Raw genomic sequence first — 12,168 nt, 5'->3', positions numbered from 1 at the left:
CCTGATTTCCAAGTGTGAGTCTCTGTGAGTCACTGCTGTGGGTCTTTGCAAACAGAGCAGCCACGTAGGGTGGGGGTGGGGGAGCTTGCTGAAGGGAGGACGGTGCCATTCACCAACGTGCCTTTTGTCCCATAGATAGTGCTGAAGTCACCCCACCTGTCCTTTCTGTGATGGGGGAGGCCACCCCAGTGAGCATCGAGCCGTAAGTGCAGCCCTTCCTCTGGCCCACGGCATGAGGGTGGCCGAGTGGGGTCCAGTGCGTGCGGGTCCCGTGAGGAAGAGGAGGGTCGTGTGGGGCCCACAGAGGGCTGAGCGGGCCTCTGAGATTCTGCAGTGGGCTCTGGGCTTTACTGTCCCCACCCTGCTTCTGTGTGGAAGTCACAGGGAAAGGAAAGGACGAGCGCAGTTTAAATTTGCCTCTGAGGAGAATTAGGAGGGTAGAGTCCAAGAGACTCCTTCCTTCTGTGTCTGGAAACCTGGAGCTTCTCCCCTTTCCAACCTCTGGGCCTTGTCTTTCTGGCCCGACCAGGTGCCCTTTGCCAGGCTTCCTCATGGAAGGCAAATTCCCTTACACCCAGTTGGGGCCTTGCTGTGCTCAGCCTCTGCCAGCTACCCCTTGCATCTTCTCCCGGGGGGAAGGAGTCCCTATCGCCGCGGGGTGAGGCCTCACTCCCTGCCCTTTCCACCCCTGCAGACGGATCAACGTGGGCTCCCGGTTCCAGGCGGAAATCCCCTCGATGAGGGACCGCGCTCTGGCAGCTGCGGACCCCCACAAGGCCGACTTGGTGTGGCAGCCGTGGGAGGACCTTGAGAGGAGCCGAGAGAAGCAGAGGCAAGGTGAGAGGGCACCGGGGCCAGGAGGTGAAGGCGGGCTGTCGGGCAGGTGGGTGGGCTAGGCCCGGAAAATGATTTCTTCTCCTCCCTTCCCACACGTGCTCCAGTGGAAGACCTGTTGACAGCTGCCTGCTCCAGTATCTTCCCTGGAGCTGGTACCAACCAGGAGCTGGCCCTGCACTGTCTGCATGAGTCCAGGGGAGACATCCTGGTGAGACAGCAGCCCTGGTGGAGGGAGGGACCCTCAGGGAGGCTGGCCTGGATCCGGGTCTTCTGCGCAGGAGCCAGGACTGCTGACATGCTGGTCTGAGGCAGGCAGGAGGGTCTGACCAAGCTGGGGGTTGTAGGGGCTCCACCCACGGCCATCTTACTTCCAAAGTCCAGACTTTGCTGCACAGGGTCCTCCCGTCTACCCCAGTCTCTGATCCTGGGTCAGTGAGTCCCCACCCTTAGAAAGGCTGTCACTGAGGGCTTTCTCTACCTGTGGCTGTCTGTCCTGGGGGCCGCATGTTCCCTCTTAAGAGGCCCACGGCCTGGTTCCAGAGCAGCCGCACCCCCCATGACCTCATCATCCTGCCAGACCTCTTGTCCCTCAGCAGTTAAGCGGGGGCAAAAATAAAGGCCCACCCTACTACTCAGAGGGCTGAAGAAGCCTTCTGGGAGTTTTGCCTGGCACCTAGGATGCTCAGCCTACCACTGAGACCCCTGCAGAGCCCTGACCCTTTTCCTCACTTCCCCTTCAGGAAACGCTGAATAAGCTGCTACTGAAGAAGCCCCTGCGGCCCCATAACCACCCACTGGCAACGTATCACTACACAGGTGGGCCTGAGACCTGGAGCCTCAAGGGGTCTCCAGCATCAGTGGGGCCCAGCTTTGTGCTGAGTCACAGCCCTGGGTGCGGGGGAGGAGGTGGGGGGTGGACAAGCCAAGAGCCAGAGTGAAGGAACCGACACCAAAGCTGGGGTAGTTCTCAAGGGGCCTCCTGTGCCCTGGAGGGGAAGGGAGAGAGGTGTGGGCAGGTGGGAGGCCATGCAGGCAGAAAAGTCCATGGCTGGGTGCAAGGGACAGGAATCTAGGGAGTGCCATCCAAACTAGCATCAGGTGCCTGGAACTTAGACAGCCCCTGGAGTGCCCTGTCCCCTGCTGGGCGCTGTGCTCTAGAAGGGACACTGACCGAACGGCCTAGTCACAGCAGCCACTGTCCTCGATCCCTGTTGAGCGGTGCGTCTTGTGTGTGCCCGGGAGAGCATCGAGGGTTCCCCAGGATTACCTCATTTAGTCTGCACCACAGCGGGCGCGGTGGCTTCTTGGACGAGCTCCCAGGTGGAGAGCGAGGGGAGTGAGGCTCAGAGGCAGATTAAGTGGCACAAGCAGGATGTGGATCCAGCTCAGGGTGCCTGCAGAGACCACCCGTGGATGCCCTCACACTTCTGTGCCAGTCAGGATCGCCCCCACGGGGTGCCCAGCTCCACCTCACGACCTTGGCTCCTCTCTGCCCCACAGGCTCTGACCAGTGGAGGATGGCGGAGAGGAAGCTCTTCAACAAGGGCATTGCCATCTACAAGAAGGATTTCTTCCTGGTGCAGAAGCTGGTGAGCTGGGGCAAGTGAAGGCCAGGAACTGGCTGCATGATTTGGGGCTCCCTCTGCCGGTGGTGGGCCTGCAGTCCCTTACCAGGCCCTCTGAGAAAGCGGTTAGGTTAAGGCCACTCGGTATCCTCAGAGACAAACAAAACAAGGGGGAAAGATTGGGCCTTTCCTCCCCTTGGTTCCGAGCCTTCTTCCCTCAGGTTAGGGTAGTGCCCATACTCTGGGATCTCAGAGGGAGGCCTGAGTGGGCAGACCCAGCGAGGTCAGACTTCAGAGAGTGACCTGCCTCGGGGTGGGGGGGTGGGGTGCAGGAAGAGAAGGAGGGCTGCAGACAGATGTGAGCCATTCCCCAAGGGGCTGGAGTACTTCAAAAGCCACAATCAGCATGTGGAGGAGAGATCACCCTAAGAATGAGGGGAACTGAGAGCCAGCAAGGAAGAGACTGTGTAACTGACCTGGGGGGCCGCTGCCCTCTTCCTGCCAGACCCAGGGCTTCCTTCCAGTAACTCAGCTGACCAAGTAGAGGAGGCCAAGCCTAGTTTTCCTAGATTGGATTTATCTCGTCCTCTCCCTGTGTTCTTCTGGGAGAAGAAGAGTACTTTGCTAATCCAAGGACGTGCATCTTTCCAGCAGCCCTGCCTCACAAAATCTGAGCCTTGTAGACCACTGAGGAAAGAGGGTTTCCAAGAATGTGTTGTCTCCTCCTGGAACTGTAGATTGTGCCAGGACAGCTCTGGGGACTGGGCAAAGTGCTGATGAACTCTCCTACAAGGGCCCTGTTGTGAGGACAGTCATTTGCTGGGGTTTAGCAACATTGCATTCCCAGATTGGGCAACATTTCTGCGAAGTACATGCCCGTGAAATGCACTGCGGGGCGACTAACGCCTTAATGAAAAGAGCAGACTATTAGTCATACAGATGATCAAAGAGAATTGATAGCAAAAGCGTAAACAGGATCTAATTAATACATTTGTGACTTGGCCATTCCTGTGAGATTGGAGCACGTCTGTTTCCTCCTCGGGCACTGAAGACTGTCACTGACCCCTTGGCCTCTGTGGATAGGACTTCCCGGCTCCCTCTGCAGCCCCACAGTTGGCTGAGCTGCCTGGGAGCCTGGGGCAGAAAGGGCAGAGTCAGAGCAAACAGCCTCTGTGTGTGGGAAACGCTCCAGAAACTAAACCCAGGAGCCAGATGCATTTGTGACCTGGGAGTGCTAGGGTTTCAGAGGCCAGGAGGCCCCTTGGAGGCTCATCTACACGTGAAGAGACTCGCCTAAAGTCACACAGCCATTTAGTGGCAGAGTTAGGAGTAAGACTTGGGCCTTCTGCTTCCTTTTCAGGTTTTCCAGAACTTTCTTGTTAGTGTCCCTTCAGTCCCTCTCTGACAGAGGACGGTTTAACATTTCTCTAAGCCTCACTTGCCAGTTGCAGCACCCTGGGGAGGAATGACACTGTTGCCCGGCTTCATGAAGGCAGTTTGTGTTGCCAGGTCTGCGCTGGCTCTGAACATGGATGGTGTCCACACGTTTTCACCCTGAACTTTTTATTTTGGAAAAATTTCAGACTTACAGCAAAATTGAAAAAATAGTGCAATGAACACCCATGTACCCCTCATATACATTTACCAATTGTTACCGTTTGCCATACTTGCTTTCCCTCTCTCTCTCTCTCTGTTTATATATAAATTTATATACACCCTACTTCCTCTCCCTCTGTTTTAACTAATCATTAAAAGTTAGTTACAGACATCATGACACTTGACCCAAATGTCACTTAAAAACAAGGATATTCTCTTGCAAAACCACAATACCGTCATCATACCCAAGAAATTTAAACTGATACAATAATATTCTCTAATATGCAGTCCCTATCCTATTCAGATCTCCCCCAATGGCCTTTTGTTGCTTTTAGCTTTTTAGCTTTTTTAGTTTTTTTTTCTTTTCTTTTTTAATAGTGCTGAAGCATTGGTCAGTGGTTTGTTCAGAGTAGGCATTGGAGAAATGGTTATATTTCCTGGGTTTCTCGGGTTCAGCATTTGTTGCGGTTGGGAGCGGGGGGAACATATGCGTGGACAGGAAAGGCTGGAGTATCCCCAGGAAGGTGAGCTAAACCAGGAACTCTGACCTCAGTTTTGGCTTCAAACCAGATCCAGACCAAGACCGTGGCCCAGTGCGTGGAGTTCTACTACACCTACAAGAAGCAGGTGAAAATTGGCCGCAATGGGACGCTAACCTTCGGGGATGTGGATACAAGCGACGAGAAGTCGGCCCAGGAAGAGGTTGAAGTGGATATTAAGGTGACTCCCTTCCCAGCTTTGGCTGCTTAGAGCCTTGGCTGTGTCTGGGGCCAGGGGCTGAGTTGGGAGCCTGAGGCCAAGCTCTCTGGAAGTCCCTGGAGGGTAGAGAGAGGAAGGCAGTGTCCCTAACAGCCTCAAGGAGCTGATGTCCTGGGCACTGGACCTGGACCTTTTAGGTTCCCCTCTCTATCTGCCAGTGTCATGATAATAACAGGGTGTGTTGATGCAGAACCCCGCATCAGTATTTGCACCAGTGCTGACTTACTGTCCCCTCGCAGCAGATCTCTAACACTGTTGCCCAAACTGGAGTCATTCTTATACAGCCATGAATATGTTCTCTCTGCATCCCGACCACACGTCACTGTTACTGATTTTGTCATGTTCACATACCACCTGTGCTCCTACTTCATATTTTTCTTTAAATCAACTCATTTGTTACTCAGAAGAGAAACATTGTATCACAATCATAAATAGATAACTAGTATTGTTTGCCATAGAAGGTACTAGTGAAAATAAGTAGATAATGAAAACCAAACAATGTTATTAAATTCTAGGTAGATACTCTTACCTGCCAAGGCTCTGAGTCTTGGCCCTGATCTCTGTTTAATTAAACCTGGAGAAGTATAGAAGACACATTAAGATCCAACTCGAAACTTTGTCCTTGATACAATCAGGATTGAAAGAAAATTGAAAAGTGAATATTACTTAATTCTCTGTCCATATATCCACCTAACATCGTCTTGGTGATGTGCTAAGCAGAGAGTGGTTTGGTCCCCAGTGTGCAGATGGGAAGTGGGTGCAGGTCCCGAAAGCATGAGGAAGATGGTTTAGAATTGCAGCTAAGGCTGCTGCCTGGCCCCACCAGACAACCTTGCTGAAGGATGTGTTTCTTGGACTGGCATGCTCCCTCCCTGCCCCTAACTCAGTCTCAAGTGCTCCGTCTCTTCCTGAGGGCTTCCAGGGCTTCCAGGGCTCCAGACTCCATCGTCTTTCCCAGGCAGACTAGCGGGGGGAGGATACAGAGCCACAGCACGGGAGGCCCCGCTGGGCCGGGCCAGGCCAGGCAAGCAGGGTGAGCAGGGGCTAGTGGCCCCGGGCTGGGTCACAAGCAGGGCAGTGCGGCTGTGTAACTGAGCTCCAGGCTCACTGCCCTCGTTCTTGTCCCCTGTAGACTTCCCAGAAGTTCCCTAGGGTGCCTCCTCCCAGAAGAGAGTCTCCAAGTGAAGAGAGACGGGAGCCCAAGAGGGAAGTAAAGGAGACCAGGAAGGAGGGGGAGGAGGAGGTGCCAGAGATCCAGGAGAAGGGAGAGCAGGAGGAGGGGAGAGAGCGAAGCCGGAGGGCAGCGGCTGTCAAGGCCACACAGACACTACAGGCCAATGAGTCGGTAAGTGTGACCTCCGCTGGGGGAGCCCAGGGCCAGGAAGGGGGCTGGAGCTGGGCCTGGGGGGTGGGAGGGAGGGCAGAACAGGAACATGGAACCCTGGGTGGTAGGCACTGTCATTATGCCCGTTTTACAGATGAGGAAATTGAGGCCCCTAGGTAAGACAACTAGTAGGCAGCCTGACTCCAAAGTCTGCTCTTAATTTTTATACTATATTGCTTCTGGATCTGAGACTCAAGAAGAAGGCTTTGTGAAGACCTAAAAGGCATGTGGGACGTTGGGGAAGCATTTATGAGTTGTAGGTCAGGCAGGCTCCCCCTAAGAGAGCTGTGTCCTCACCAAGAACGCCTGGCAAGAACGAGCTGAGACCATGAGAACAGCAATGGCCCCTCACACATGTTCTCCGCACAGTGCCTTCCTGCCCATTATCTCTCGTTGATTCCTCACGGTAACCGCATAAAGTGTGAACACCTACCTGGAAGATAGAGGACACTGGGTTCAGAGATGCTGAGTGACTTGCCTGAGGTCCCGCCCACGGTCCTTGTAGTGAGGTCCTCTGTCCACCATATCGCAGACCAAGAAGCCAGACATACCGGCCAGAGGTGTTCCTTGTCAGGGAGAGGTCCCCCAAAAGAGAGTAGGGATGGGAAGGGCCTAATAGGGAACTACCATGAGAGCCTTTAAAAAAGTTTTTGTGTTGTACACTTACGCTTGCAGGAAGACACCCCCCAACCCCGCCCCAGACTGTAGACAACAGCTGTTCCCTCTCTTCTGAGACTTGGCAGTGCTCCTCCAGGAGCTGTGCTCTGTGTACAAGCTCCAAGTTCTGCTGACTTCTGTGAATACTTCCCTATGAGGGTCAACCGTGCACATACTTGCGACTTCTGATGGCCATCTGAGGCTCCCCTAACCCAAGGCCCGTGATTCCTATATCCTGAGCAGCACCCCTCCAGTTCTGTGCCAGGGTCCTCTACTCTCGGTCGTTTGCTTGTCTACTTGGCATTTCCGCTGGTGGCTCATGTTGTCTGTCCCGTTCACTAGATTTCGAGCTCTCTGAGAGCAGGGGTCCCTGTCTGTCACCTCTGTATCCCCAGCACTGGCACAGTCACATGGACTTGAATCTCATTTATGGAATTAAGGCATGAATGAATGGGCTAAATGACTGAAAACATGCAAACATCATTAATTGAGACACCAAGGCCCCCCCGTCAGATAGATGCATGGAGAAGTCCTAGCTGCCATAGGCTGTCCCACAGAATGACTGTACCAACAGCTTGGCCAAGATAGAGTTGGCCAAAGACCCGAATGGGCTGCCAGAAAGCAGTGAGTCCCTTGTCACTGAAAGGATTCCAGTGGATTCTAGGGGCCCATTTGGCAGGAGTGATTCAGGAACCTCTCTTTCCCAGATCTCTCACCTCTCCTTGTCTGATCCTCTCCAGGCCAATGACATCCTCATCCTCCGAAGCCATGAATCAAATGCCCCTGGGTCTGCTGGTGGCCATGCCTCAGAGAAGCCAAGGGAGGGGGCAGGGAAGTCACGGAGGGCACTACCTTTTTCGGAGAAGAAGAAAAAAACAGAGACGTTTAACAAGACCCAAAATCAGGAGAACACTTTCCCTTGTAAAAAATGTGGCAGGTAAGATGGTGGCCCTTCCTCCACTGGGACCTAGCAGGGTGGCCACGGCTGGGGGGCAGGGGAGAGGGAAGAGGCAGTCAGAACTCTGCCCTCGTCTTCTGATTGGCAATGAGGGTTTCTAGGGCAGTGATGTCACCTGGCTCCAAGAAGACGGATGATGGCGCCGAATCAGGAACCCCTCCGTTTGTTCCCTAGGAGGAGGGTGGGGGTGGGCCGAGTGGCCGGCGCCCGGCAGGCGGGCTCAGGACGGACCCAGGCGGGGGCGCACACCACACGCGCACGCACGCCCTAGCCTGGTGGTCCCAGGGGCGAGGGGACGGCCCTCTGACTTGAGCCCCTCCTGCCCCGGCTACAGGGTGTTTTACAAGGTGAAGAGCCGCAGCGCCCACATGAAGAGCCACGCGGAGCAGGAGAAGAAGGCAGCCGCTCTGAGGCAGAAGGAGAAGGAGGCGGCGGCCGCCGCGGCCACCGCAGCCGCCGCCTCTCCGCACCAGCCGGCCCTGCGCGAGGAGAGCGGCGCGGGGGAGAGGGGCTGACGGCCCGGGGTGGGGGGAGCTCGGCCGCGGGGCCCCGGGGCCGCCCCTCTCCCCGGACCCCGGGCCCTCCCCGCACCGGCCTGCCCGAGCTCCGGCAAGCACCCCGGGACCTCCGGAGGGAGAGAGGAGCGATCACGTGGACTTTCTCTGCAAAACGAGACAATAAAATAAACGGCTCTTTTATTTATCAAAGGCCCGGGAGCAGCCTTCAGGGCTGCAGGATCCAGTTCTCTTGCATTCGGTGTCGGAAGTCGCCCTTACGCTTTCCTGGAACCGCCGAGGTCCCTGCCGGCTGGGGCTGCCCCCTCGGGAGGGCCTCCAGCGCCGCCGCCGCCGCCCACGCCGGGACCTCGGCCGCCGCGCAACTTCTTCCGTCCGTGACCCCCGCTCCGCCCCTCCCCCCCCCCGGACCCACGGAGAGCCAAGCACTAGCTCACCCTCCTGGCAACATTATTTCCCCTCCCCAGAGGACCTCAGAGGCTGCACAGGCCCTGCCCCAAGCCCCGGGCAAAAGGGACTCCCCGGGAGGGAGTGTGGTGGTCTCTCCGAGAGGGAGCTCAGCCTGGTACCTGTGCTGTCCCCTACACGACAATGCCCAGGCCTGCGCCGCTCCCATGACCCTGTCCCAGGCCACCTCCTCTGGGAGGAAGGCTCCCGGAATGCCCGTACGTCAGAGGACAGGTACCTGTCCCTTTGCTGCTGGTGAGCAGCCTGCTGGGGCTGAAGTGTTCTCAAATGTGTGGCCGAGGGACCGGCGTGCCTCCCGAGCTCTCAGCCTACGGGAGGGAAGGCCGCAGACGGTGGAAGCTGCCGGGTGGGGCTGGAGGGAACTTTGTGAGAAACCTTGGCTCTTCCTGCTTCCCACCTTTTTGCCAAACGCCTTTGGGCCCTGGAGGCTGCTAAGGGAGCTTATCTGGGGTCCAGCCTGCTCCTCCTCGGTGCAAGTTCCTCCCTGCCTCTGTCCTGCCCTTGGCAGCTGCCTTCTAACCCCATCCCACCTGGTCTAGTGCTGATACCCACAGCCCAGCCCCCAGTCCCGCTTGCTGGAGATTTCTGGATCCTTCCCTGGGAGGGGGAGGTTTCCTAACCAGATTGGACAGGAGCCTTCATTCCTTGACTTGTGTCATTTGAGAGCTATTTATTTATTCTTAATATTTAATTTTTAACATCCTCTCAGGGACCAGGGGCCTCCTGCTTTCCAGAGGCCCAAGTGCATTTATCCCAAAACAAGGCACCTTCTTGGCATCCACCCCACCCCCATTCCTAAGACCCTAAGGTCCCTCACCTCATTACTCTGGAAGCTTTTGCCAATAGGAGTGATAGTAGCCCTGGAAGAGGGTACAAAGGTGTGAGGTGTCACCAAAGCCGCAGGAAGACTAGCAGAAGCAAGGGAGATCAAAGGCAGTTCTTATTGCTACCTCTTCTCTGGCTGTATTTTCAACTTGCCTGAGGGGATTGGCTGGAAGCCAGAATTCTAGTCTTGTTTCTGGCTGGACGAAGCCATATTTGGCATGGAGTCACTGAAGTGAAGGGCTGGAAGGTTCTAGAGGCCCCATCACTTGCCAATCCTATAGGAGTGCTGAGTTACTTTTCTGATCTTGTTATTCAACTTCAGTTGTGTTAAAAGTTCCAAGTGAATGCAAGTATATGACAGGTCAGCAGGTTAGGAAGGAGCTGAAAATTCTGCCACTCTCCTTACGAGATAGCCTAAAGGCGCCATATTTGGTAGCTGGGAGTGAGGAGGGAGTTTTGTTTCTAAACTATGCACTAGCAGGTGTTCTTCAGCATTCATTTATGCATTAATGTGGTTCTTCAGGACCCCAGCGATGGGAGTAACAAAATTCTTCTCCCCGCCAGACTCCAGGAAGCTACCTAGATCTTCAACTTCCCAGTTTCCCCCAAAGGCTTCTTCAAGGTCCCAAGACTGCAAAAATCTGGTATACCCTCCAGAAACAGGAGGGTGGCAAATTTAGGCTGTCTTCTAAATCACTTGTGTAATAAGAGTGCCTTCGCAGCTTCGCCCCAAAGTGCTACTTATGTTTCCCGAGGTTTTTTCTATTTAAATAGTATTTAGTTTCAGGCCCCTCTGTGGACGTGTGGTAAAAGGAACCCCCTTCATTTAGAGTGATTCTCCTCTTCTAAGCTCATAGAAATCAGACTAGGTGAATGTTGGGGGAGAAAATCAAGCTGGTACCTCTGTATTAATTCCACCAGACACTGTATTTTCGAAGGGCTCATGCTCCATGATGGATTCATATCTAGAATATAAGGTGAAAGTTAAAATGTGTAGAGGGCAGTTGCCATTTTTCTGAGTGACCTGCCAATAAAGTAGGTGCAGCCATAAGAGCTGGGATAGGTATGTCCTTTATGGTGCTTTCTCCCTGTGAACACAATAGGCTCGTCTTCTGTTTTTTCTTTCTCTTTTCTATTCAGAGCTGTTTAAGAAGTTAAATGACAAACACCTCCAGCTTTATAATGCCCTCCCCACACCATCTCCCATATCCATCTTCCAGTCTCCATCTACACTTAGCTAAGGGCATGAAACTAACCAGTGCCTGTGTTCCAGACCATTTCTGAGGTCTCTTACCCACCCAAGGAGACTGTGCGTCAGCGCACTGTTCTCCATGCCTTCAGCAGCCCCCCCTCACAGCTAAGGTACACCCTCATCCCTTCTGCCACCCCCCCATCCCGGCACAGAGGTCGTGTGCTGCTTATGTCTAAAGAGATCCCCTATATTTAACTGCCTCAGTGACCTAACCTCTTTCTTCTCATGTGCCAGATGTTAAGATGAAGGAGGAATACGACACATACCCAAGCCTCAGCTGTTTAAATATATTTTCACTGGGGCTCTCTTTTTTCGAACGGTATTTATCACCAGACTGGCAAGCCTAACTCCTTAGGTTTACGGGAAGTATGCGTATTTTTATAAAACAATTGTATGTCCTCCCCATATTTTGCTGTGTTAATATTTGCCTCTAACAATTTGCAGCTGTTTCACCTTTCCCTCATTTGTCTCTAAGTTGAAGGCCTTGTTTGGAGGGGACAGCACAGGAACAGCCTTGACTGTAATTATTGTACAAATATTTTAATAGCATATAAATAAGTATATTCCTTTTATTTTGGAAAAAAACATGATCAGACACTGCCTTTTGTGTGTTTGCTGCCTGTGGCACCCTTTTTAAAAAAGACTGTTACATATTAAAATAGTGTATATATATATAAATATTACCTCTTTTGCTGTACAGTTGTGATAGACAAGACTGAAGATTTTATTTTTTGTGTGCTTTTTATAAAAAAGAAAAAATAACACACTAAAGTAAATCTTGCGGATGTGATTGTAATGTACCTATGTAACTTATTTACTTTTGAATGTTCTTCTGTATCTTTAAACCTTTTATTAAATAAGGTTTTAAAAATTCAGAGTTGAATGCTGTGTTCTTTTGGGGAGATTTTCACCACCTGGGATCGACCCCGTTTTGCTGGCAGGGGATTACGTGACATTTTTGAACTACAAGGATTCTATCACCTCTTTGTCAATGATGCCAGGGCAGGAAAAATAACACGCTAACGTTTGCCTGGCTACAAAGATTACTGAAAAGATAGAGATATTTTTACAAAATTTTAGACAAGAAAAAGCCTCAACTCAGTGTCTCACACAAAAACACGGACACGGCACACTTCCCACGTGTTAGTTTCGTTGAGGTGAAGTATGGAGGGTGCAGAATGCAATCAGGTGCCGCAGAGGAAGCCGCAGTGCTCACGACGGTATTTTCCTACGCAGCGGTAGACCAGTCTGCCTGATGGACGCATTTCAACAACATCACCTTAACTCCACTCCAGAATTACATTATCTTTTAAACACGGTCCTTTGTTTAAAAAAAAAAAAAAAAAAAATCT

The 12,168-nt window shown here is 52.9% G+C and overlaps 1 protein-coding gene across 6 annotated transcripts in view; it reads left to right on the top strand.

Moving 5' to 3' along the window:
* Positions 1-11,689, top strand: part of MIDEAS (mitotic deacetylase associated SANT domain protein) — a 98,241-nt gene extending 86,552 nt beyond the window's left edge. For 5 of the 6 annotated variants that reach the window (XM_064571314.1, XM_045901184.3, XM_045901183.3 and 2 more), the window contains 9 exons: positions 136-202; positions 695-837; positions 942-1,045; positions 1,578-1,653; positions 2,338-2,426; positions 4,569-4,718; positions 5,890-6,102; positions 7,539-7,735; positions 8,091-11,689. In XM_064571314.1, coding sequence (XP_064427384.1) covers positions 136-202; positions 695-837; positions 942-1,045; positions 1,578-1,653; positions 2,338-2,426; positions 4,569-4,718; positions 5,890-6,102; positions 7,539-7,735; positions 8,091-8,271 — 1,220 coding nt within the window. In that variant the 3' untranslated portion in view covers positions 8,272-11,689. The remainder of the gene's footprint in view (positions 1-135; positions 203-694; positions 838-941; positions 1,046-1,577; positions 1,654-2,337; positions 2,427-4,568; positions 4,719-5,889; positions 6,103-7,538; positions 7,736-8,090) is intronic. The other variant, XM_064571315.1, reaches the window with a different exon arrangement.
* Positions 11,690-12,168: the final 479 nt, after the last annotated feature.

This window comes from Mirounga angustirostris, unplaced genomic scaffold, assembly GCF_029215605.1.
Source record: "Mirounga angustirostris isolate CCGP_5_RB_7025 unplaced genomic scaffold, mMirAng1.0.hap1 SCAF_9, whole genome shotgun sequence".
NCBI classification, from domain to species: Eukaryota; Metazoa; Chordata; class Mammalia; order Carnivora; family Phocidae; genus Mirounga; species Mirounga angustirostris.
This window is presented reverse-complemented; position numbering and strand designations above follow the sequence as displayed.